The sequence below is a fragment of the Vicugna pacos genome, chromosome 1, assembly GCF_048564905.1.
Source record: "Vicugna pacos chromosome 1, VicPac4, whole genome shotgun sequence".
Classification (NCBI taxonomy): domain Eukaryota; kingdom Metazoa; phylum Chordata; class Mammalia; order Artiodactyla; family Camelidae; genus Vicugna; species Vicugna pacos.
This window is the reverse complement of record NC_132987.1, coordinates 1,696,980-1,724,419: the sequence shown is the minus strand read 5'-3', so window position 1 is coordinate 1,724,419 and position 27,440 is coordinate 1,696,980. Positions and strand designations below refer to the sequence as shown.

General features: G+C 48.6%; 1 protein-coding gene across 1 annotated transcript; it reads right to left on the bottom strand.

Annotated features, from left to right (window-relative positions):
- Positions 1–9,356: 9,356 nt before the first annotated feature.
- On the bottom strand, positions 9,357–25,805 carry LOC116280206 (uncharacterized). The gene is made up of 8 exons (XM_072939883.1): positions 25,779–25,805; positions 25,614–25,669; positions 23,971–24,220; positions 20,721–20,850; positions 17,846–18,095; positions 16,801–16,906; positions 11,448–11,539; positions 9,357–10,943 (listed from the first exon to the last, which is right to left on the bottom strand). The coding sequence occupies exons 1-5, from the start codon at positions 25,803–25,805 to the stop codon at positions 17,866–17,868; spliced, it is 693 nt and encodes a 230-aa protein (XP_072795984.1). The 3' UTR covers positions 9,357–10,943; positions 11,448–11,539; positions 16,801–16,906; positions 17,846–17,865.
- Between the last annotated feature and the right edge of the window lie 1,635 nt (positions 25,806–27,440).

Genomic DNA, 27,440 nt, shown 5'->3' with positions numbered 1-27,440 from the left:
CTGCAGCCATGACATTCACTGCTGTTACGAATTCAGACGTGTTCTGTCCAAGTACTCCATCTAGAATGGGTCACAGGCTGAGTGTTGTCCCCCAAAATCTGTATGTTGAAGCCCTGACCCCCAGCACCTCAGACTGTGATCTTATTTGGAGGTGGGTCTTTAGAGAAGTGATTAAGGTTAAATGAGGTCCCTGAGGTGGGTCGTGATCCAATCTCACACGTGTCCTTACAAGAAAGGAGATCAGGACACAGACACACACAGGGACGACCGCGTGGGGACACAGGAGAAGATGGCCATCCACTCACCCAGGAGAGAGGCCTCAGGAGGGTCCAGCCCTGCCACACCTGGACCTTGGGCTCCCAACCTCCAGCCTGTGAGAAAATGCATTTCTGTCATTTGAGCCTCTGATCCACATAGTTTACAGAAGCCCAAGCTAAGGCAGATGGTGGTGTTGGGTTAACCCTCGGCCACTCCACTTTCAGCCAACAGTGTGTGCGGGGCCACCTCCTGGGCTTCAAAGCCTGGGCCTCTAAGTGGAGGGGGTCCTGGGCATTCAAGGGAGGGTTCCTGCCTGTGTCTCCCTCTGACGCTGTGATGAAAAGAGCACAGCCTCCTGCCGGTGCCGCCCTGATGGAGGGACACGTGGCGGCTCACTTAACACTCCGACTTCACCCCACCACGCAGCCAGGGACACTGAGGCAGGCAGGGCCAGTAGGTCACCTATCCTAGTCACACAGCGATGCCCTCTACTGTCTGAGCCCCCAACCAAGAGATACTCAGTAGCCACTTGCTGCAATAGGACTGAATAAAGTTGAACAAGATGACCCCCTGGTGATGGAGACCCAGGGCCTTTGATGTGGTTTGAAACATCCCTAGTGGCCTCCCCTGTAATCTTAGTGATGGGCGTCTTCAGTGGCTGTGCTAACGTTTTGCATGCTGCTTCAGTTTGGTCCTAGAATCCTTCCTTTTGGTCCTGGAGTCGGAGAGGGCTTCCGGTCACATCCGACCTCCAAACAGAAGCCTTGCCCACCACCTCGGGGCTGCTGGGGCCAGGCGGCCATCCACAGCTCGGCAGTGGTGTGGAGGTGCAGCCCCTCGTTAGCCACAGCGCAGGGTTCCTCCCAGCAGCTCGCAGACCTGTGTGCGCCGGGCCGGGCCTCCTGAGGTCCACCCCACACATGCAACCCCCGCATGGACTCTTCACTGTGGGGACTCTTCACCGGCCTCCATCGACAAAAGCAGAAGCATGCACAGAGTCAAGCCCAAACCCGGCCCTGCAGCCTTCCTAGCCCCGTGCCCCCTGGTGCCCACGGACTCCTGGGCCAGCCAGACCACGGGCCCTCCCTCTGCTATCAGCAGTCCTGCCCCGCAGCCCCCATTAGGGAGAGAAGCGGACGGCTGTCAAACAGCGTGGATGTGATCCGATTTATACGTATAAAATGTGAATGTGTGAGCATTCACATTTGATATATAACTAAACTCCATGCCTTCACCTCCCTGATCACCAGCTCAAATCACAGTTCCCGTGGAGCCGACGGCTTCTCAGCCCCACCACGCGGGGCCTTGGCTTTTCTCACCAGAACAGGTGCAGCAGGTCACCGCCGCCCACCTTCTCCTTGGCCTTGGGGGCTGCAGTTCCCATGCACCCCCAGTGTCTTTCATCCCGGGTGGCCCCATCTGGCCGGTCCTACATGCTGGGACCTGAACTTGGGGGTGAAGTGGAACATGGCTGAGCTCAAATAAGCGTGTGTTTAGCCATTTAGAGCCTGCCTGCTTTGCATGCCCCACACAACCTCACCCAGTGGCAGTTACATCTTACTAAGATAGGGCCTTCCAGCTGTAAGGCCCCAAGTCACTGCTGCCCTTTGGAGCTCTGACCCTGAGATTCCCACTGTGCTGCCAAGTGGCATCACCCAGACCTCGGAGTTCCTCATTCTCCACACTCCAGCTGCACGGAACATCTCCTCTGCATTCTCCTGTTTACGTCACGAGCATTAACACTGCTGTTCTTTGCACGTGACTCTTCTTCTGCCTAGAATGCCATTGCAGTGTCCTATTCAGACACATCCCAATGCTTCAGGTCTTCACTTAAAGCACATATTTTTAAATATTTCATGGGAGGTCCATGAAGGGAGGGTCCTGGTGACCACTGTGTGCTCAATACCTGGACCAATGCTTGTCACATAGTAGATGTTCAACAAATACATGTTCCATGAATGGACAGATGAGCAAATGCGACACATCTAACACAGGTGCGTTGCATCGTGTTGTAATTACGTGCTTATCTTTGTGTGTCCTAATTTAGAGCAAGTATGTGGAGATTTTCTGGATGGGGATTATTTGTTTTAAATTTGCCTTCAATGCCTGGACACATGGTCAGGGCTCAAAACATATCTGTTAAATAAATAATAAAAATATAATGTCACAGCATAAAAGATAAATGTTACTTAACTAACACAATGCTCTATACAGTAGTTGCTGCTTGCTACGAGACTAGAAACATTTATATATTGGTTTAGAATTAGTTGATATTTATTTCTACTGCCGGCAATTGTGTTTAGACAATTCTTTCACAGTGAGTATTCTTTTTACATGTCACCTTACTTTGAAATGATAATTTTGGCTTCTTAGCAGTCCTTTCATAATGTAGTGCAGATGTTCTAAGCACTGGTACCAGATGATCTATTGTTTCATCTCCCAGGTTATTCCTTTGAATTAATAGGGACTTTCTGGAAAACAGTCTTTGCTAACAGTCCCTTTATTGGACAGAACCTTACGCTTCAGCATTAATTTTGACATTGCAGTAATTTATCAGGTATATAGCGTTACTTGTAGACCTCCCTCCCACCTCGGAATGTGTTTTCTGAGTAAATAAATTTATAACAGAGAAATTGGGAAAACTCCTAAAAAAGGAATTTTGTGAAAACTCTCCATCATTTAACATATCTATAGACTAGTTGTAAGTTCCACATGTGTCCTTTATAGCAATTTTCCTGAGATCATCCACAGAGAGAATGTGTATGTTTGCCTCCTATCTGTATAGTTACTTGAAAGGAAAAAGATTGGATTTTTTTTTTAAAGAACTCTGTAATTAATATTTGTCCTCAATTCAGACTATTCAAATCGGATGAAATTACTAACATTTAGTGTATTTATAGGACTTGTGTAGTTTAGTCACACTCCAATACAGACTGCTTTTTTATGTGGCAAACTATTCTTTAAATGAGCAGTTTCATAGACTTTAAAATTTTTTTTTAAAAAATTTTAGTGTTATAGTCAGTTTACAATGTTGTATCAACTTCTAATGTAGAGCACAATTTTTCAGTCATACATGAATGTACTTATATTCTTTTTCACATTCTTTTCATAGACTTTTTAAAAAGTTCTTTTAAAGAGAGACACGACCATAATATGAGCTTAAATTTGGGATTAAGTTTGCTCACACTGAGGTGAAGAGAAAACAAATAAACAGGGGAAATTTTATGGGGCAGACATGAGTGTCTGTGTTCCTTTATCTCAGATGAATGCGATTTCCCACCGTGATGATAAAAGTCATCAGTAAATGTCCCCAAGTCCATACCATCAATAAGCACTTACCACTTTCTCACATAAAGCCTAAGAATTAGACACTTACTAAAAAGTGAGAGAAAGCAGGGAGGGTATAGCTCAGTGGTAGAGTGCTTGCCTAGCATACACCAGGTCCTGGGTTCAATCCCCAGTACCTCCATTAAATCAATGAATAAACCTAATTATCCCCAAAAAACAAACAGACAAAATAAGAATTAAAAAAACAAGAGGAAAAAGGAACTCTGAAAGTAATTCATGTTTTAAGAACAAACAAAATGGAATGTAACATACCATCCAGCAAAACCCTTTGAGAATACTGACACTTGGTGTTGATTTTTATCCACCTATGTATTTTCCCGTAGTTTTATTAATTTTTTGAAAAACATTTATTGTCCTATGTGTGTGCCTTAGAGACTTGGACCCCCATGTCTATTACAATAGGACAAACCCGTTTCCCCATTTCTAGTCATAGAACTGGATTCAGCATGATGGCACACACTGAGAAGACACAGACATGGGAGCAACAGAAAGTACTGCCACCAAGACATCTGCTTGCTTTTTCAAAATGCATAATGTCATAGAAATTATCGACTCTTTCAAACGTTGCTAACGGCAAACAGTGCTTCCGCTACTGTTTCCTTTACGCAAATGGGAAGCACCAGGCCTCTCGTCTTCTGAAGGGATGAAATGCCATTCCCACCCTTCCTTCGTGCCTCCGCATGGCCTCTATTTTGCAGCCCTGAGAGACTGCTGCCCCTCAAGCAATGTGTCATTTGAGCTGAGAATTCAATTGAACTGAATTTATTTACATTGGCTTTTGTCACCTTAGCATATGGGAAAAGCAAAAACTACCAGTAGCTATCCAGACCAGAAGTCTCTGTGAATGATCAAAGAGCAACTTATACCAACAGATCAAAAATGCCTCAAAGAAGAATATTCTTTCCTTTTGCTTTCTGTCCCTATTTATCTGTACACGGCAGCCACATCCCCTCCATGCGCCTGGGCTGAGTTAGTGCCTGCCTTGTTCCTACTTGCCCTGACTCGGCTTCTCCTGATTCTTGCTCAGCTTCCTACCAGTTAAGACTCATACTGGTGGGGGGAGGGTATAGCTCAGTGGTAGAGTGCCTGCTTAGCATGCATGAGGTCCTGGGTTCAGTTCCTACTAGTGCCATTTAATTAATTAAAAACCAAATTACCTCCCCCTAATGCCCCCCCAAAAGCTGTTTAAAAAAAAAAAAGAAAGGTGAGGTTATAGCTCAGTGGTAGAGCACACACTTAGAGCTGTTTAAAAAAAATAAGGTGAGGGTATAGCTCAGTGGTAGAGCACATGCTTAACATGCACAAGGTCCTGGGTTCAATCTCCAGCACCTCCACAGGAAAAAAAAAAAAAAGAGTCAAGCGACTGTGAACACAAGGATAATGCAACAACACAACACTGCTGCATTGATGAACTGCACTGATCTCAACAAAGAGGCTGGAAGCAAGAGAGTAGGCAACATTCAGATTAATCCAATACAACAGCAGCAGGGGTGAACCTGCATTTGGGACTGGGTTGCACATTCAGAACACAAAGTGCCACAGGTGCATCCCTTCCCCAGCAGTGCTGATCCTTAGAGCTGACCCCACCAAAGTGCTTGCACAGCTTTCACAGAGGTTTTTCCTTCAGTAACATGAATTTAAAACAATCAGTATGTCATCAAGGCATTTTCAGAAGTGACCTTCCCTGGGCCCTAACAATACACACAGATAAATACACACATATACACATAAATATATACACACATACATCAAGGAAAGAAACAGGCAGACTGAAACACAGAGAGGCAGAGGGAGAGAGAGAGAAACAGAGAGAGAGAGACAGACAGAGAGAGAGGCACTGAGAGACAGAGAAAGAAGGAATACTGGAACTGGAATGAATGGAAGCCACGTGCATTTTCACAAGTCAGTCTACATGTCAGAACCCAGGCCCAATGTCCATTCACCCTGCAGGGGAGGGTGTGGGATCACACAAGGATGTGTGACCAGAAGGCAAAAAAGCAGGGAGCCATTGTGGGGCAGCCCACTCCAGAGGCCGAGATGAGACACTGGGCCTGAATCTGAACAGGACAGAATGACCTAGGAGGTGGTATGCCCCAGCGGACGAAGTCAGAGTTGTATTTAATTTCAACCCCCCAACAGGGAGCCAGGAAGCAGAAGCAAGGAGGGTGACTTTCCCCAGAGCCCAGGGCAGACCCCGGCCTGTGTGGGGTGCGCTCTGCACTCCACCAGCCCTCTGTGGGGTTCTTCCCCTGCTTGGTCTGTGCACGAGCTCCCTGTGATGCCAGCCCACGGGGTGACAGGTGCAGGAGGTGTTTATGGGCCTAGAAACATGATGGCTTCCCTAGGAAGCAGGGGACAGAATGATCCCCACTGTGCCGACGGGGGACTGGGGAGACCCTGAGAGGCACGTGGCTTGTCCAGGGTGACAGCACTGCTGAGGAGGGGGCCAGGTCTGAACCCAGCTGTGTCCTCAGAGCTGGGGCCCTGGTGGCATCCAGGCCTCCCCAGGGTTATTGGGGGGAGGGGCTGAGTTGGTGTCACTGTGTGTGGACATGGCATGGGGTAGGAAATGAGCCATTGGCAGCCCAGAGAGGCCCTTGGTGAGCTTTGTGTCAGGAGGAAGCTTGGGCAAGGGGACCCCAGGAAGTGACCTCACTTCCTTGGCAATAGAACCCAACAGAACTTGGAACCTAGGTCACCAGGCACCCACTCTGTAGAGAAGCCCCTACTCAGCTCACTTGGTTGGTGAACTCAGCTCAACTCAGACATGTTCTGCTGCGTTCCAACACCCCAAGGCCGCGGCCCCCTGAAGGCCCGCAGCGAGGGGCTGGGCCAGCGGTGCCAGTGCTGGGTCAGCTCTCACCCCAGGCGCCTCTGGCCTTTTGGCCAGAGAGACCCAAAGGTAACGCAGGGAAGCCCAGGGCAGGCCCGCCCAGGCCGGGCCACTACTCAGATCCCACCCGGGTAGCCCCACGGCCCCTTTCTGGCTGGTGCAGATGGGGCCGTCATGTTGAGGGGGGGTCCTGCCTCAAGCAACAGCAGGCTGAGGAAGGGTCAGAGGCCTGGGGGGCTGGTCACATCCACAAGCCGGGTCCAAGCTGGCTGGCTGGGATGTGAAGAGCCAGGGCAGGGCCCTGCTGCCTGAGGTGGAGCCCATGCCCTCTGGGTGTGTCTCTTGCCTCCCGGGTGACTGTCTGAGCTGACCAAGGTCCCAGTCTGATCTGGCAGCAGAGGGTCAAGTGGGCAGAAGCAGGGGTGGTCCTGGCCGGGCAGGGCTCTGTGACCTCCGGGCCGGGCCGGCTGCCACTCACTGTCATTGCAGAGCTGGACACTGCAGGAGATGGTGGACGAGGACACCCACGCCACCTCCCCGACTGAGGGGCTGGTGCGCCACACCGCTGAGGGCTGGCGCAGGCTCCAGGTGAATTTGAACATGGAGGGGTCCTCGCCACCATGGCCTCCTGTCCAGACACCGCCCAGGCCTCCACCCGGGGTCCTGCCCGGGGCTGATGGGCAGTTCAGCACCCCTAGCTCCGACCTGGAGCACCGTGCCCACCTCCCTGGTAGTCATGGGAAGGACCAGTAGCCCACCGAGTCCGAGCCCAAAGGTGAGAAGGGCGGGGTTGGTGCATGTGTGTAGGTGAGGGAGGGCCGAGGGCTGGGCCACACAGGGAGGTGTCCCTAGAGGCTACTGTTGGGACCAGAGAAAAGACTGGCCTCGGACCACCTGTCTGGAAGAATTCAGTCACAGAACACATCCTGTGGGCACTTTCTAGGTGGGAGCTGTCTGGAAAGCTCTGGGAAGGTTTCTGTCCTTGAAGAGGCACATGGAAAGGGAGGCACATGGGTAAATTTTTCCTCTCTCACAGCACGAGCACTTCCACAAGACTGAAAGCTCTCTCCACTTCCAACAGTTACAGAGCAGGTGGGGGCAGGGGGAGATGCCAGAGACTAAAAACAGGAACATCAGGATCCAGCAGGAGACCCCGAGCTCCCTCCTGCCGCTCCTGCAGCTCCTCCTGAACCTGCACCTGCACCGCTGGGCAACAGGGAACCACTTCAGGCATCACCACCCCCTGGGGCAGAGCCCCCTCTGCACCCAGCCACACTTCTTCTCCAAATTCCCACCATCAATCCCCTCCCCCACCCGAACTTGACTTCCCTTCCCCTGAAGATGTTTGTGTTTGGTTTTTCTTTAGTTTCCTTTTTCGTTTCACATCGTTTATGGCATCTTTTATTTTTCTGTTTTAAGTTTTCTTTAATAAGATATAGGCTTTTTCCCTTTTAAATTGTGCAATTCAGGAGCATTAAGTGCATTCACAATGCTGTGCGACCATCACTACCATCTAGTTTCACACTATTTCTTTCCTCAAAGTAAAACCCTGGATCCAGAGCGCACACTCCCCTCCCTCCCCCAGCCCCTGACAACCACAAGTCCTCTTTCTCTCTGGGTGTCTTTACCTCTCCTGGGTGTTCCCTGTCCATGAAATCATACGAAAGGTGGCTTTTTGTGCCTGCCCACATGTTTTAAGCTGGGGCTGGTGATTTTTTTTGTCTTCACTTGAAATGGCATTTTTATTATTTGAAAGGGAAATCCAGGGGGACCAAAGATGTGATGTACAAAATGAAGCCCTTTTAGTAACTCTGTGCATAATCTTGGGGTAGACACTGCTGTTCCCCCTGTGACACAACAGCCAGAAGACAGAAGGGAGAAGCTTAGCTCTTCCTGTGGCAAAAACAAAACCAAACAAATTAAAAAACAAGCAAAAGCCCAGAAAAACAGCTGGAAAGACAAACCACAACCTGGAAAATCATTCCTCATAACCCAAGTTTGGGGAAAGGTTTCACATCCCTGTGATCCAAAATCCTCTCAAAACCCAGTGTTCTCAACAGAAACAGAACAGACACAGGCAGTTCCAATGAGAGGCAGTGCAGGTGGCAAGTGTGTGCTAGAGATGCTCGACCTCTCGGGTGAGGACACAGGCAGACGGACACACTGTGGGACAGCACTGGTCACCATCACACTGGCAGGTCTTTAGTCAGGTGACACCCAGCCCTGGTGACAATGTGAGCAGGCAGAGGCTCCAGCAGATCCCCTGGAAGGAAGAGTGAACAGACACTCCTCTCCGGGAGAACAGGGTGCAGGACACATCAAAGGGCCACAGGTGCATCCGTGCCCCAGCAGTGCTGATCCTTAGAGTTCATCCCACTAAAGTCCTTGCACAAGTATTCAAAGCTGTCTTTTAAAGGGTGTTCAGCATAGCTCTGGTTGAAACAGTGGGATTAAAGCAACACTAATGTTCATGGAGAGGGGTAGGGTCCATCAGTTCTGGTTCACATGGATGAATGAATGCTGTGCAGCTGGAAAACTGGATGTCGGGTCTCTGCCTGATGTCAAGGGAGGCCTCATGGTGGAAGTATGCAGACCCACTGCCTGCATCCAGGGTCCCATCTGCAAGGCGACATATGTGTGAAATCAACATAGATGTAAATGAATCTGATTGTGAGTGTGTGAGAGACAGAGATGGAGAGAGACGGACTGAGAGACACAGAGACTGAGAGATGAGTACCAAATCATTCATGACAGTCACCTTCGTGGGTGGGGTTTACAAATCTCTTCTCTTTATTTTTAGGCAATGTTTCAATGTTTTGTACTGTGTCTGTATTGCTCTACCAATTCTAAAAGGATTAAAATCCTATGTTAATGTGACTCATTCATTACTCATGTATGGAGTAATTAAAGTATATAATCCTATTTTTAAAAGATTTATTATGAGGACAATAAGCAGTTATGAGAGTAAAATATGAATTCTACAGGAGTTAAGAATCCATAAAGAACAAAGCTTTCTCAGGACGCAGTTCCATGTCAGCTCTGTGGCAATAGAGGTTCTCCAGGAGGTCGTGTCCGTTCTGGATCAGCGTCCAATAGAGGTGACGAAGAAGTACCAGACCTGGACACTGAAGACTGCAATAGATGAGAGACTTTGTTGAGAGAAATTAAGACCTACATTCACAGAAAATAACCTCATATTCATGGAGCAGAAGGCTTCATTCTATTAAGATGGCAACAGTCCATGTATAGATCTAAGGATTCAAAGAATGCCTGCCCAAATCCCAGGTGGTGTTTTGCAGGAATTGACAATCAATCTAAAATTCACGTGGAAAATCCAGGGGCTCAGAATAGATGAGTGAATCTTGAAAAAGAACAAAGTTCGAGGAATGGAAAGTCAGATGGAACCCATGGTTAATACAAAAGCACTTTAAGCTGAAGATACCTGAGATTCGATAGGTGCAGAAGGAAACCTGTCATGGAAGCCAATTCTCTCCTCCCCGTTTGTCCTATTTAGTTAGGTTGATAAAAAGCCTTTGACTTTCACCATTTAACATGGTAGTTACTTTTCTGGTTGGCTCCTGCGTGCGTATAAATAAACCGTTTCTCTTGTTCATCTCCTCTTTGCTTCTGTGGGCTCTTTGGGAGGGACTCTGGATGATGGGGACCTGCTCTTTTCTCACCTTCTTTAGTGATATCTTTTGCCCATGGTGAAGTGATCAAAAAAAAGAAAAGCCTCATTGGTTTTGGGTCAGAATTGGAACATGTGTACCTTTGGAGACCCCCTGGAGGAACAAGGGGGTTCAATACTGCTGGCAGAATTTACTGGTTGTCTTGGCCAAATGCTCAATAAGACGCTATTTACAAGGATTTCTTTTTAAAGGTTCTTACCCTAAAACAAATATCCTATCTAAACCTCTTGGATGACCAAATAGAAAGAAAGACAAAGGTGAACCATGGCTAGCCTAAAAACACTTCCTTAACAAAACGGAAGGACAGAATCAGATTCAGAGTAAAAATTAAAATCCATTTACACCATCAACCCTCCCACCCTTTTGTAGACTGTCCTCATGTAATCTTCCAGATGGCTCCCTGGAGAAAGCCCTCCCCAAGATCGCACATGTCCAGCTCCTTTGCCTGGACCTCATGCTCGTTTTCAGAGCTTGCCCCAGCGGGAGGTTGGTCCCCAGGGCCTGAAAGGGGCTATCTGTGAAGCCTTCTCTGCCAAGACCCACCAGGCTGGAGGGGAACTGTGTGCTCTGAGGGAGAGAGAGCACACCGAGCCTCTGTGGAGGCAGCTCTGAGATCATCCCAAAAGCACACAGCTCTAACTCTGGACATGGGAATCTTTTGCTTGGCATCTTAGTTGGAAATCTCCTAGATAGAAAGAAGCAGATTCAAGTTGTTGCAGTTGGATGGGCAGGTCGGCCTCTCGAAGATACCGATGATGTCGATATGCAATTCTCTGCAGAAGTAGGAACATTCATCCCTGCTCTGCTGACTTCATCTACAGAGAAAAAGAGACGCGGCTCTAGCGGGAATTCAATGCCCACCACCCTTCTTACCGATATCAACATCCCCACTTTCTTCTCCTATCAGGGCCCTGCACAAAAACTGTGACTCAGCCCCAAATATCACATACCCGTCAACCTGAACCACTCTGTGTCTCTCTATGTCCAACGCAAGCACTAAGGCCTGTGACGGTTATTGCCAAATCGTGTCCCCCTTTCAGCCCGTCTCCCGCCATCATCCCAGCTCAACCTCGTTGTCTCTCTCCAGGTCAGCAGCACTCTTCCCACTGGCTTCCCATCAGCTTACCTTGCCCTGCTTCCATTGTTTATTCCCCATACATCACCCACAGTGGTCTTATTAAAGTAACAATCAGATCAAGTTGTTCCGCTTTGCAAAATACTCTCGTGATTTTCCATCCTATTCAGAAGGATATCCAGAGTCCCTACCAAGGCCCTGTGTGATCCGGACCCTCACCCGTCTCTGCAGCCTCAGTTCTCACCGTTCTGCTCCAGCCCATCTGCACCGCCCAGACGGTTCCCACCAGGAGAGCTGTGGTCGTAACTCCAAGTCGTGTACTTACAGCAGGGAATTCTTTGGGGTTTTAAGGAGGAGAGTGACACAGATTAGTCATTAAAAGTGAGGAAAGTGGATTGTTTACTCTAAAGAACAGCACTGGGGAGACTAGCAAAGGGTGGGAATTAATGCAGTGGGGAGCGAGGGGTGGGGACTTAGTTGGGGGACATTAAGGAAGAGAATTGTAGTACTGACGGGGGTGAGTGAGTGCATAAGTGAAGGAAAGCTCCCAGATGTATGTCACAGAAAACATATGGGACAGTGATGCCATTGTTTGATAAAGTAAACCTAGTTCTGAGCGAGTGTAAATTCAAACATACAGAGCTTGAGATTTTTATGAGCTGATCAAGTGGGAATGTCTACTTGTCAATTATAAGTATATTTCTGGGACTGAAATGAGATGTCCATGCTGGAAAAGATTTGACAGTTAATCAGTGGACAGAGAGCAGTTGAAGCCATGGGGATAAATGCCACCCACTGACAGTTTATCAAAGGAAAATGAAGGAGGGCCATTCTGGTTCAGAAAATATGGCCGACCAGAAACTTGAAGACACAGTCACTGAAGACACATAAAAACGTAGGACACAATGCCGCCAATCTTCTTTTTACAGACACCCTTATTGTGGTATGATTCCTGCACAGTAAATTACACATATTTCACATGTACTATTTGATGAATTTTGATAGATTCAGGTTGAACTAGGTTATTAAGGACTTGGGAGTTGATGGTTATGTATTTTATACATAATAGTGTGTATCTGTTAATCTCAAACACCTAATCTAGCAAAAGACCGAGCTGATTACTTGTTTTAAAACCTTTTTTCTTTTTAAAGTTGGGTTGTTTGATATCTCTTTTCTTTGTTCTTTTTCTTTTTTTAAAAGAAATTTTCTTATATATGTTTTTTTACATTGAGGTACTGGGAATTGTGTCTTTTTTTAGATTCCACATGTAAGTGATATCATATGTCATTTTTCTCTTTTTCTGGCTTACTTCACTTAGAATGACTATCTCCACATCCATCCATGTTGCTGCAAATGGCATTATTTTGTTCTTTTTAATGGCCAAGTAGTACTCCATTTATAAATATACCACTACTTCTTTATCCAGTCACCTGTCGATGGACATCTGGGTTGTTGCCATGTCCTGACTATTATAAATAGTGCTGCTGTGAGCATTGAGGTGCATGTGACTTTTTGAATTAGAATTTTCTCCTGACATATGCTCAGGAGTGGGAAGGCTGGATCATGAGTTAAGTCTATGTTCAGCTTTTTAAGGAACCTCCACACTGTCTTCTCTAGTGACAATGCAGCCCATTTTATTAAAGCAGAGCCATGCTCGGAAAGTAACAGGTATTTCTAGGGGCTAGATATGAAGTGCAGTGAATGTGGCCTGTTCAAGAATCAGAGGGCAGTCTGGCAGGGCTGGAGGAGAGTGACCTGGAGAGTGTGATACAGGCAGCATTCAGACCATGTGGGGACATGACAGGCTGGGATAAGGAGCCTGGACTTCCAGTCATCCCTTGGTAACCATGGGGCACTTGTTCCAGGACTCCCCCGAGACGTCAACATTCATGGATGCTGACGCCTCTTCTATAAAATGGCAGAGGACTTACATGGAATTACATGCATCCTCCTGTGTACTTTTTTTATATATGTATACAAACTTTTTTTTATTGATTTATAGTCATTTTACAATGTTGCATCAAATTCCAGCGTAGAGCACATTTTTTCAGTTATACGTGAATATACACATACATTCGTTGTCACATTCTCTTTTGCTGTGTCCTCCCGTGTACTTTAAATCATCTCTAGATTACTCATGGTATCTAATTCAACATGAATGCTATGTAAGTAGTTGCCAGTGTATGGCAAATTCAAGTGTTGCTTTTTGAAACTTTGTTTTTTTCCCAAATATTTTCAATCCACAGTTAGTTGAATCTGCTGGGTAGGGAGCCCCTAGATACAGAGAATCCCCAAGCTCTTCCTTCCCACCTCCTAAATTTCTACTGCAAGCACTGAAGGGGTCCAAACATAGAAGAGCGCCATCTACCTGCTGGAAACGCTGAGGAAATCCTTCAGCTTATGTAGCGCAGGAGAGAAGGTATAGGGACAACTAGTGGGGAAGGAGGGCCTGCCTGGACAGGAAGGAGGAAGAACTGCAGTGGAAGCCAGCTCGCACCCTTCCTGGAGCTAGCTGATAGCAGTGAAGGACACGGAGGAATTGGGGACACGCCACGTTGGGGGCAATCCTGGCCGCCAGGTGCAGGGTTCACATAGCTGGGACCCAGTTTGCAAGATCAAAATGACAAGGGTGGAGAGGGGCTGCCTCAGCCCCGGGATCCTGACAACGGCCACAGCGCCGTGACCCCAGCTAATGCGGCTCCCCTAGTAAGCCAGAAAAAGGAAACTCTGAGCAAAGGTATTGCAGATTCCACCGCAGCCACACGGATAACTAGATCTCTAAGCTGACAAAATGTAACCACCAGAAACAGGAATCTTTCCTTTTCTCTTCCTTTGGACCCTTGGACAGGGAGCCATACATCTCTGACGGGAACCATCTTTAATCCAATAGACAGCTCACTTTTTCAGGAATAAGCATGGAGAAAAAGGGTGGGGAGATGGTTTAAAGCGGAAGTCAAAGCGGAAGCCCGTCTGAGAAACGGTAAAAACATTCTTCTCAATGAAGCCGAGTTATGGCAAAAAGCAGGAGGAAGGTTAAGGAAATCTCTATTAATATCCGTTTACCAGACAAGACTAGCCAGTCGTAAAAAGGCAGCACTTTAAATCAAGAAAACTTTTTTTTTTTTTTGGTGATGAAAAACAATGCCATATTTTAAAACAAGGCTTGGGCCAATAACAACAGGCTGAGTGTTGTTGAGGAGGAGAACATAAAGCTGTGTATAGACAGATAAGTGTTCCAAGTCCACCGCTCGAAAAAACTTAGCCAATCATGTGTCCAGTTGATTGGGAAATCCCTATAAGTAAATAAATCAAAAGTGGGAAAGACATAGGATTAAATAATGGTAGTGAGCAATGAAATCCAAGAAGTTTATACCTATATTTTCATTGTTAATGTAACAAACTTAAAGCAACTGTCTAAAAAGTAGTAACTGTAGCCTGCACACACACGCGCGCACACACAATCTGGAACAGCAGAGAGGCAAAATATGCTAAATGTATCATTATTGAGGAACAGGATCTAATAGATTTTCATTTTTGAGACTGTTATAGGAATACTGGTCCAATTACATATAAAGCTAAGAACTTAGAGATGATTTATAAAAATTTAGAGAGAATTTTCATTAAAAGGCAATATAGCTTCCAAATCATTGAAGAGAAAATTAACAATAAAACAACTAATCCAGCTAAGATGGAGTAACAGAGACCATATTTACCATCCTAGAATAAACCCCAAAATGGATAAAATATATGAAGCAATGATTTTTAAGACACGTGAAAGCGATCATCCACTAGGACCCTGTCCTGCCACCCCCATACCAAGGCTGCTAGGCCTCCTACTGTCATCACCAAGGATGTCCACCAGGAGGTGACATTTCCTTCCTCTGCTTCTACTGCGGAGCCAGTACTAAGCAGTCCTTTTCCAGGTTTTGGCAGGCAGTTCCCAGAAGCGCTCTCGTGGGCCTTGGTCCCTTTTAGCCATCAGCAATGGGATCAAGGATGAGCAGTGAGCCTCCTTACTCATCCAAGACCTAGGAACCTATCTGATTTCTGAGCAGCCCTTCACTCTCATATGCTGTCTGGTACTATCTGCCCGGCTTCCCGAGTCCCCGGCTTGGACAGCCTGCACCCTGGCCACAGCCCATCAGAATCTGTTCCCCCGCCAAGAGGCCATGCGTGATCGTGAGCAGGGCTCCAGGCCTCTGGAGAAGCGTGGCTTGGACTGTGTTCTGGCCCTGGGCTCGCGAGCTCCATGCCCTTGGTTGAGTCAGTTAACATCTCTAAGCTACAGTTTCCTCATCAGTACAATGAAGACATAATCAATAAGGAAAAAAAATTGGAATCTGAGGGGGACTAAATTTCTGGTGTTTGAAGATTATTTAATTTTGAATTATACAGTGAAGGACATCATACAATTTTTACTATTTCAGAATTCGAAAGGACAGCTTCTACTATTAAAACTAATGCATGCACGTACACACAAACACATGTGCAGACACACTGACTCTGCTCCACATACATCCCCACACACACACACACGGACTCATGTACCACACACACACATAACCATATACAACCACACACGTCCTCGGTGCACACACACACATAAGATACACATCACCACATACATCCCCAGGCGCGTGCGTGCACACACACACACACAGTCATGTACCACACACGTCCCCAGTTGCGCGTGCGTGTACACACACGTCATACACACTTTGGCGTTATTCTAAATCAATTTACAATTGAGGGTCTCAGTGTCCATTGTTTTATCTGCTCAGAAGATCCTGACTTTGGAGCATGAAGCAGAAGCCCCTCCTCTCTGGAGACGGTCTTTGCCACTTAGTCTCAGTAGAGCCAACATAAATGTTCTGGACCTTTGGAAGTGCAGTTCCAGAGCATACCTGGGAGCTCACATCCTATACATGTAAACATGTTAAGTGCAGTAGGTTCTAAACTCCTGCCTTTACAAATATACATTCATTATAAGGGGGAAGGCCAGGTTCAAATTTAGAATTCCCAGACACAGGGGAGTCCGGCAAAGAAAGTGAGCGTGTGGGGAGAGCTGATTCCCAGACTCTGATCACTAGCCTGACCCTTTTTTTCCCAATGCTGGGTCTATCCCTTGCCACAAGGGGCCTTGGATGTGCACAGGGGGACACTCACACTTCACGTCCGGGCTCTGCTCATACCCTCCATACAAACATCTGCCCTCGGGCCTCTCTGTGAGTCCTGGGAATCTGAACTCCGGGGAGAGCTGGTGCAGGCACTAGAAATGGGTCAGGGGCTGCTGAGGCAGGGCATTCGGGGTCCTGGATTTCCAGAGCACGGGATGGAGCCAATGACCGTGTCCCCTTAGCCCTGCTGACTCCACCCCATGGAGGGCGTGGCCAGAGGAAGTGTCAGGGCCAGAGGGACCCTCTGTAGTGCAGGACCCAGGGCAGTGGGCCCCGTTGCCAGGGTCTAAGGGCAGAAGCCCTAAGGAAAGGTCTGAGGAGGCTGTAAGGTATCTTCATTCCCATTAATTAAAAAGAAAATAAAAGCTTACCACAAGCGTGGGTGGAAAGGGTTTTGTTAGAACAAGGGAAGGCACTTGCCAAGGTCTGGCCATAGAGGGCTGGTGGGTTTGCCAGGTTGATGAGGAACCAAGAGGCCGTTAGTCTCCACTGGATCTAAACACCTCCTGAATTCCTCCGGGTGACACTGAAATGCAGTGAGACACGGAACCCTCCTAAGTTGTTAAAATCTTCAAGGTGAGCCATTCACCTCTCTCCTCATTCTTGGCTATGAAAGCACAATAAACACAGGCCAGAAACACATCAGCCTGTTGGTTGGTTCACTATCCGTCTGGCTCCCCATCTTGTAAGAGCCTTTATCACATCACCCAGGGCTGACCCGGCTCAGGATTATAGCTGATTTTCCACAGGTGGCATCACTTGCTGGTGACACGAAGCAGGCATGTTAGCCACCTCCCAAACACTGAGGCTCCTCCTGGGAGGAGCCTGCAGACCCCCAGTCCAGCCTCTGCACCACGATGCTCCTTAGTGCCACTCCCGACTTGCTTCCCTGGCCCCTAGCTCTGGCCAGAACCTCGCTGGAATGTCGGTAAATGTCACCCATACACCACGTCTAAGCTTGGGGTCCAGATGTGACCATGGTTCTTTCTTCCCATTGATGGATTGTTCGATCTTCGTGTAATCGTGTCGGCAGGAAGGCCAGTACCGCCCTCTTGAGGCCTCCCCGGGCCGCCTCTGTCTATAACTGTCCTAGCGCCCCAGGGGATCGGGTCTGAAGCCTGGCACTCAGACACGAGGATGACAGCTGGAGAGACAGGAATCCACTCCTGCTGTGGCTTCTGCTGAGGCTCGATGTGGCCATACAAATGGATCCCACAGGCCGACTTCACTTCACTCGCTGCAGGGATGCACCCTCACTGCCGCGTTCCCCCCAGAGACCGAGGGCTTCCTGCTTGTTCCCAAAGGCCCCACCCCCGAGGGGGCATTGGGTCCAGTGGAGCGTCCAGCCTGCTTCCCCGCCAGCCCTTAGGGCCTTTGTGGGGCCTGGAACATCAACTAACCTCCCCTTAGGGGCCCATTTGTCCTTTCCAGCCAACAGACCTAGGTCATAAGCACTTTAACTCACCTGAGGGTGTTTTCCTCACTTCAGGGGCAGTGAGGACTGGGCTTCTTCACACTCCAAGTGCCCCCGGTCTGGATGCAGACAGCCTGGCTCTCCCCCCAGGCCTGCAAGTCCCGGCCACACCTGCTGCTGGTCACTGAGTCTGTGCTGTGTCCTCTTCCAGGACAAGAGGTGCACTCTGTCCCCCGTCCCGCCCCCACCAGCGGTGGCAGAGGCGGCGGACACCCAGGTGAGCTGGGGCCTGAGACCGTGCCTGGAAATCAGTGCCCCAGAGGCCGCTGGTGACTAGAGGGACCACGGGGCAGAAGCCAGCATGCGAAGGGAAGAGGAGGAAGGTTCAGGATAAGGAGACGAAAGGGGGAACGGATAGCACCGTGAGGACCACGACCATGAAAGGGAAGAGAAAAGACAGTGACAGCTGGAGCAGTGTCGGCGTTAAAAGCTGCGGGCGTTTTTATTTAATTTTATTAGTTACCATTATATATAGTGGCATATTTCTTATTTTATTAAAGATTATGTGCCAGGTCATATAACAGGATATAGTATGTTATTATTTATTAAATAATACATAATAGTAGATATACTAGCATATTATGTTCTGTTTATTTATTAGCAGATAGCATATAATACATATGTAGGTGTTTATATATATAATATATATTTCATGCATCTACATAATATATAACACATAACAAATTAGGATTATGCTTAATATATTTTGTAACAAGATTACATAACAATAATGATGTAATTTTACCCATTGTATGTGTTGGTTCATGACACATTCTCATCGTAGGTGCCTGTCAGGGGTATTTATGTATTAAAATTAATATTATAAGACAGAGTTATGAACATATCACCCAGAATCATAGCAGGAATATCGACAGTGACATACTGTGTCCTCTTTCCCTATCCTGCCCTTGGCCTCTTCTCATAGGAAAACACCAGCATCCTGAATCCTGGCTTACCCTTGTCTTGTGTTACTTTCACACACACAACATTTAAGATCAGTTAAAACAAATGAACGGCAGGTACATGCAACGAAGTGGATGAATCATACACTCTATGTTAAATTGAAAAAGTAAGTCCTAGAAGGCAGCCGATAGTGTGCTATGCTTTTAACTGTGTACATACATGTCAACTAAACTCACTGAATTAAGAACAACTACAGCTAGAGTCCAGGTGGGAGAGGGACAGATAAAAGGTGAGGTGAGCAGATTTGCTGCAGGTGAGCGAGTTCCTTTCCAGTGACATGTCATTCTCTCTGAAGTAGGAGGCAAGGCCATCTGCAGGGAGTCAGGGAAGAGACAGAGGGAAGCTTAGAGGCGTGCAGAGAGCAGAGAATGTTGACACCAGTGAGTGATAATTGGGGAAATGTGCTCACTAGAGAAATCCTGGAGGATTGCCTGGCAGTGGCAACAAGGTGGGCATTGATTTGTAGTCTTAGAAATCTGTGCTGGGAGAGCCTGCTGCCTGTAGCCTCAGAACAAATAGAGCTGGGTGAACCGAGATGGAAGTCTTCCTGGTGAGGAACTGAAAAGGTCAAGGGTCAAGGGAGTTTTGTTTGTCATAAAGAGAGTGCTGACTGTGGATGCAGAGCTGGAAGGTGGGGAAGTGGAAGTAAGAGGAACATGGACAGGGAGGAAAGCAGAGGAGTCAGCGCTTGATGCCCCAGGGAGGGTGAAGGAGGGCCAGGGATGATGGTGGAGAAGCAGCTGGACGGCTAGAGGTGGGCACTTAAAGGAGAGAGGCTGGAACTGGGGTGGAGACACGCCCGGGTATGAGCCTGGGGGTAGGGGGAATGGGGGGTGGCTGGCTCAGGCTGACGGAGAAGAAGACCCTAAAAAGACCATACTGGGTGGTGGAGGGAGAATGAACTTTGAGGTCTTGATGGTAGGAGGTGAGGCAATACAGAGCTGGTGGTCCAGGTCCTCCTGACTGAGGCAGATGAGCAGGGAGGCCAGGGTGGCAGGCACTGCTAGGAAAGGATCTGGGTTTTCCAGGTGCTCCCAAGAGAGGAGGAGGAATGATCTGAACGGGGAAAGTGAGCACAAGGAGGCCAACCCAGGCTCCTGATCAAACGGGGGGTGCGAGGGGCAAAGCGTCAACTCCAGAGATGGTTGCCCAGGAAGCAGGGACTACGGGTGAAGTGAGGGGACACTGAGGGAAGAGAGGGAGAAGAGTCTTCTGGGTGTAGGGGGAAGAGAGGCCCCAGGACAAAGGAGCACAGAGGCACAGTGATGAGGATGGACTGGCTCTATGGTGACACTGCAGGGATGGCTGGATCTTTGTCCTGAGGTCTTAGTTTGGGGGGGGCTACTGGCCTCATGTGGACCCCCCTCTCAGCAGCCTGGACAGACACTCCTGCTCCTGAGAGCTGTGTGGCCACCTCTGTTCCCGGAGGGGCTCTGCCTCCATCTTCTCTTATCAGACTTTCCTGCCCAGCCCCCGACTGCCAGCGAGGGAGCCTGGGCCTCGCAGCTGCTTCCCGTGGAGGGACACAGGTTCCTCGGAGAAGCAGGCTGATCTTTTCTCCGTAACCCAGAGCCTAGCAAAGCGCCAGCCTATGGATGGGCCATGCAGGGGATTGGATACTTACTAAATAAACTCAAAGCAGTAGAACAGCAGAGCTGGAGGAAGTGACCACTGAGCTCACAGAGTTCACTGCCCACACCCCCATTCTACAGATGAGGAAATAGAGACCAAGCGGTGAAGCAGCCTTGTCCAAGGTCACGCTACTCCTTAATGCTAGCCTGTGTCGGGAATGCCAAGTGATGAGCTGCAGTGAAGGGCTGAGAGGGGGCTCTGGGGCCAGACAGCTTGGGTTCAAGTCCCAGCTGTGCCATTTACTAGCCATGTGACTAATGAACATCCTTACCTGTAAAGTGGAACTCATAGTGGTGCCAACTCATTGGGTTGTTGTGAACACAGAGCTCCTGGATCAGCAGGACAGAGTTCTGTAAGGGTTTGCTGTTGCTTTGGTTACTATTATTATCACCAAGTGAACCCTGAAATGAAGAATAAAGGCAGCAAGAATTTTTATTTTAAAGGAGTTTAAAATCCTATGATGAATGTTTGATTTCATCTACTCAAGTTTGCATTTGACCCTTATTAACAACCACACAATGGATGACTTTTGAGGCAATCTTGCTTCATGTCTTTAATTCTCACTAACGACACAGGCTATTCAAAAGGCAGCAGTTTCTTTTCCAGGAAGAGGAACAAAAAGTTAAAAATAACTCAGTGCCTCTCGGTCCCCACTGAGTTGGTTGTGACCTGTCGACCCAGCTTTGGGGAAGTGCCTGCTCCTCCTGGGCTCGCTGAGCTGCCCCGCGGCATCCAGGGGGCGCCGTACCCCCACACGAATCCAGTCTCTTGGTTCCTATCTTTGCTTCAGATCCCTCAAGGACTGCCCATGCCCCAGGGCCCCATCTGCCCCGCCAGCCTGGCCTGCTGGACTCCAGGACACCATCCTGGGTCTCAACCATCCTCGGTTCCTACGCCCGCCCCACTACTCTTCACTTTGTCCTTCAAGTATGGGCTCCTGTGGCTCGCCACCCAGCAGGGGTCTCCCGGTCCTCCACCTCGGGGAACCGCATCGTCCTGCACGGTGCCTAGCAAACCCCTGTGGAGGCAGTAAGAATACAGAACAACAGGTGCTCAGAGGGGCTGCCTTTCCCACTGCAGGGGCCCTGGAGAGCTTTCTCCCGGCTGGTTATTCACAGGCGCTGAAGCTGTGGAATCTCAATCTCACCAATTTAAAGGGCATCATCACTAATTACAAAAGCAATCATTTCTTCAGTAGCAAAAGGAGAAAAGACTTTGTGTTCCCCACCTCCAAGTTTTTTCCTCTACCTTCAGGTGTTTCTCATCTCTGGGCAAGGGTAGAAAGCATCACACAGAATATTATTTTTCAATTTTTTTTCCCACTCTGAAGATTGCTTTCCCAGAACCGATGAAGGCTAGAATGGTTTGGCTTTCCTGGACTGAGGATTCAGAGGCGTGGGGGGCAGGGTGGAGGGGAGATAACTCAGCAGTATTGAACCTAACAGAGACATTAAAAGGTTCTATTCTAAACAGAAAGGAAGCAGGATGTTACAGAAACGGGAAAACCATAGTTGGAAATGCAATAACGAGTTACAAGAGAATAAACATGAAGATGTAAAAAAGAAAAAGGACATCAAAATGAAAAAAGGTGGGAATGGGAGAGGGGAGCAAGAAAATACAGATTTTCTTTCTTTCTTTTTTTTCCTTCATTATTGTTGGGATGTGTCGGAGCCTATGTGATTATCAGTCTAAAAGAAACAGATATAGTAATGGGTTGATATACTTGAAAAATAAGGTAACCACAATTCGAAAGCATACAATAGAGTCGCAAAAAAAAAAAAAAAAAGAAACAATTTCAAAATGGCTTAAAGACAAGACACTATAAACTTCTCACAAGAAAACATAGGCAAAACATTATTTGACATACATCTCAGGAACATTTTCCTAGGGCAATCTACCCAAGCAACAGAAATAAAAGCCAAAATAAACAAATGAGACCTAATTAAACTTATAAGCTTTTGCACAGCTATGGAAACCATAGGCAGAACAAAAAGACAACCTATGGAATGGGAGGAAATATTTGCAAAAGATGAGACTGACCATGGCTTAATTTCTAGACTATACAAATAGTTCATACAACTTAATAAGAAAAAAATAAACGACCAAATCCAAAAATAGGCAGAACAACTAAACAAGCAATTCTCCAGCGAAGACATACAAATAGCCAACAGGCATATTAAAAAAAAAATGCTCATTATCGCTCAATTATCAGAGGAATGCAAATGAAAACTACAGTAAGTTATCATCTCACACCAGACAGAAGGACCATCATTCAAAAGTCCACAAACCATATATACTGGAGAGGCTGTGGAGAAAAGGGGACCCTCCTACATTGTTGGTGGAATGTAGTTTGGTGCAGCCACTGTGGAAAACAGTATGGAGATTCCTCAAAAGACAAAAAAAAAAGAAAAAAAGAAAAAGACTTATCACTTGATCCAGCAATCCCACTCCTGGGCATATATCCAAAGGGAACCTCAATCCCAAAAGATACCTGCACCCCAGTGTTCCCAGCAGCACTGTTTACAATGGCCAAGACATAGAAGCAACCTAAACGTCCACTGATAGATGACTGGATAAAGATGTGGTATTTAGATATAACAGAATATTACTCAGTCGTAACAAAGAATGAAATAATGCCATTTACAGGAACACGGATGGACCTGGAGATTATCACTCTAAGTGAAATAAGTCAGACAAAGACAAGTATCATATGATATCACTTATATGTGGAATTTTAAAAAATGATACAAATGAACTTATTTATAAAACAAAAACAGACTCACAGAGTTAGAAAACAAACTTAGGAGTTTGGGATTAACAGATACAAATTACTATATGTAAAACAGACAAACAACAAGGATTCACTGTAGAATACAGGGAACAATATTCAGTATCTTGCAACCTATAATGGAAAAGAACCTGAAAAAGAATAGGCTATGTATATGTACAACTGAATCACTATGCTGTATACCTGAAACTAACAAAACAGCTGTAGATCTGAAACTAACAAAACATTGTAAATCAACCACATTTCAATCAAAAAAAGAATACAACGATAAGCTCTAAATACCTTTTTTCAAAGAAAATCTTCAACTCTTCCCTCTTACAAAACTTAAAATGGGAAGCTTGAGCAGGACCAAATTATACTGGATGGGCAGTTACATGTCTTCCCCAGCACGTGGCCCATGCTACACACACATCGTGTTTTCCTTCAGGTAAGAATGGCCCTTACTGCCCAGGGAGCGAGTCCTGCTGGGACAAGGCCTCTATGGCAGTGGCCTTCTTGTCACCACTCCATCTCACCAGGAGGCCAGGGTTTTCAGAGGGGAGGGGACACAGAGCTCATACACTTCAAATCTATTTCCCAAGAAAAACTATGGAAAGACCAAATTCACCTGCAGTGCGGGAAACATGAGCAGGGCCCCTAAGCAGACCGGCAAGCCCAAAGCAAGACGGCCCGACGTTCACATCGGAACCTGAATAATGACCACCTGGCCCCAGTTAAATGACCACCGCCTCACCTGCAATGAACTACTCGTACTAAATGTCAGGGATGTTTCTGTTGAGACTTGGAGATCAAAAAAGTTGGACCAGGGAATCCGGACCTGGTTGATGTCAGGGCTCTGCCAGTGGTAGAGGTGGCCCCAAGGGGGTAGAACCAGTACCAGCTCCTCCACCTTCAGCAGGGTCTTCAGGAGGAAGGCAATGTGGATGCAGACGTCCCTGCGGAGGCTGAAGCCCTCTGGAGGGTTGAAGTCACACAGAAGGTACCTGGCAGGGAGCAAAGGAGAGCAGGTCTTCAGGGCCAGGCCTCTGCACAGGAATCCCAGTTTGATAGAACAGATACAACGGGAATCCCTGCACAGCCCATGGCCTAGACTCCAGACACATTCAGCAGCTTCTGGTTTGTAAAGTGGAGGGACTGCCCACCCATCTCCATGTGGCCAATTACTTCGAGTCCGGGAACAGTTGCGGAAGACATCTTGGCATTTGTCTAACACCACTAAGCACCTGACTAGCACCTGAGCACCTGTTCTCCAGGGGCTCTGAAACTTCTTGGTCTACAGAACCCTATACACTCTTAACAATTCCTGAGAACTCCAAAAGGCTGCTATTTATGTGAGTTAAATCTATCAGTAGGTCCTGTGTTAGAAGTTAAGTAAGAACTTAAAAAAAGTGTATGAATTCACTTAAAAATATTAACAACCTACTACATGTTACCATTAATACTCTTAAACAAAAAATAAGTATATTTTTCAAAACAAAAATCATTAGAAGAACAGCAGTGATTTTAATTTCTGCAAATCTCTTTTGGACTGGTGAGAGCTGAATTCTCCTATCTGCCTCTGAGTTCCCTGTTTTGTGATATCGCAGGCCAGGTTTTTCCTGGAAAACCCCACAGGAACTCGGGAGACCAAGAGTGTACAAAATGTAGGGGACATCCCGGCGTTTGTATGAAAATGGTCTCGCAACTCAGGGGCCTTGGACACACTTTGATAACTGCTGCCCTATCCTAGGCGAGACTCTCCTACACAAAAGCCAGCATGGGTCCTGGATTCTGTAATGAGTTACCGCCACCACACCCCTCCCTTCTCTGTGTTAATGTTTCCCACAACCTCCATTACTGCAGATGAGAATGTAATCCTCAACTGGGGCCTCTAGTCCCAGAAGACTGCTAACTTCGAGAGGAAGGGTCCCATCTACCATCCCTATAGCCCGCACAGTCTATTTTGAGTCAAGCCCTAGATAACTGCTTATCGGCACTGACCCTTGTGTCTTATTCCTGAGGCTGACTGAAGTAACCAACGTCTGGATGGAACTGAAATTTCCCAGCAGATAAACAAGGCTGATAAACCACCCCATTCCCACATCTGATTCTGGGGCTCTTCAAATCCCGGGTAAGGCTCCGCTTCATCTAAGAGGGGTCCTCCGCCTGCCCTTCCCGGGGGGTTCTGGCAGGCCGCGGCCACCCAGGGTGATCCAGACTCGAGGCCCCAGTCCCAGGGCCTGAGGGGGAGGAAAGCCCGATGCTGTGCCACAGCCCTGTCCCCCCCGCCCCAACCCGCTCCCCGGCACCACAGCCCCTCCCCGGCCGCCACTCCAACCCCGATCCCACCCCGGTTCATGTCCACCAGCCCCGCCGACGGCGCGGACGTACGTTTACCGTGTGTGGGACGCCGCCACAGACAGGATGTCGGTCGCCGACTGACCAGGCCAGAACTAGTCGCCCGGCCGAGCAAGCCGCCATCCCCAGCAGCAAGCACCGCCATGGTCCCGGGCAGCTACACGCTTCCGGAGCCCGTTGCCCGCCCCAGAAGCGCACGCCGACCCGTGAGGAGCGGGCGCCTGTAGCCATGGCAACGCCGCGGGGCCCTCCCCTAGCGTTCGCGCCGTACGTTATCCCGAGGCTGGATGTCCGGGGGCAGAACGTGCGGAGCCAATGGGAGCCAGGGCGCGGCCAGGGCGGGGGTGGGGGGAGGCTTATGGGGCAGCTGGGCGGGGCCGGGGCGGGCGGGGCCGCGCGGACTTCCTCACCTACAGGTGGCGCCGGCTGGAGGCTGGGGTGGGGCTGCCACTGGTGGGCGGGACAGCGGGGCGGGGGCACCCTCTCCTGTCCGTGTGCGGGGCTCAGTCTTGGCTCCGCAGCCTCCGCTTTCACCGGACTTTGACCCGGTCTGAGGGTGGGCAAGATAGAGGACTGAGCCCAGGCCAGCACAGATGGCTAGGTAGGGCACCTGAAGTGCAAATTCTCCAGGTCCTCTTCGGGCCTTGAATTCGCGCTGCCGGACAGATTCCAAGAAGACAGGGTCTGTCCCAAGAGGGGAGGTGGGGCAGGAGGCCGTCAGGGCGGGGTTGCCAGATGCCTGGCTGGGTGCGGTCTCACGGGAGAACCACGGTGAGAGGGCGCAGTGTCCTATGTGTTGGCACGGCTAAGAATTTGGGGTGTGTGGTGGGGATGGTGTGTGACATGCTCTGTAGTCTCCTCAAGAACCCTCACCCCAGAGCAAGGGGCCCTGCTGCCCCCACACTTAACTGCATCCCCTGCCTTCACCAGCACCACCGCCCCTGCCCCTGGAGTGCCCCATGACCTCTCCCCACACCGGGCATTGTCTCTGTTAGAGGTACTGAGTTCCCGGTGGCTCCAGCCCGAGGGTGAGGGGCTGTATCTGACCAGTTAGGATGCCTGGTGCCTTTGTAGTTTCTGGTATGAAACCTCAGTCCATAATGCAGGGATGAACAGAGGCCCTTCAAACAGAATTCCCTGCACAGCCCTCCCTGCCACACACCCATAGCACCGTTGCCACGCTGGGCCACGGTCCCTCTACTCCACTCCCTACTCAAGAGTGCAACGCCCACACTGCTGGGCATTTAGGGGGCCTTAGAAGAGCAGCTGCATTTTCGTGGGCAAATATTTGCTCTTCTGGGAAGATGTGAATGCAAAGGGACGTAGGGTATGCTTTTTTTTGCTGCCTTGGAACCAGTGACTGGGATGCCAACTGGAGCCAAAGCAGTTTTTCGAGAGAGCCGCAAAGCATCCCACAACCAAAGATCACTGTTCCCCAACAAAGGCAACACCACCTGGCGATTGAGGGGAGGGCCTCGCCCCTCCTGCTGGAGGTTGGGGGTTGCACCCTCCAGCTGGGACAGAGTCCGAAACAGTTCCAAACATGCTGGGAGTCGCTTCTCAGAAGACCTGTGGTCTCCACTGAGGGTCCGGCTCCAGAGCCCAGGGCCAGCATGGTGACTCAGATCCCGCTGTCCATTCTGGGAGGTCTAGGTGACCTCCACGGCCCCTCCACAATTGTTTCTTTAGGAAACACCCCTCGGTTGAAAGGGGCCTGAGAACAGGAGATCCCTGCTGAATGCCAGCAGCCACTGCCCAGTGTGTGGCCCCAGGGAGGGGCATCTCCTCTCTGTGGGCTCTGATCTCCCCTCCCCTCTCCCCCCACCCCCACCCTGCTCCTCCTGCATTTCCTGATTGATCCCTGGG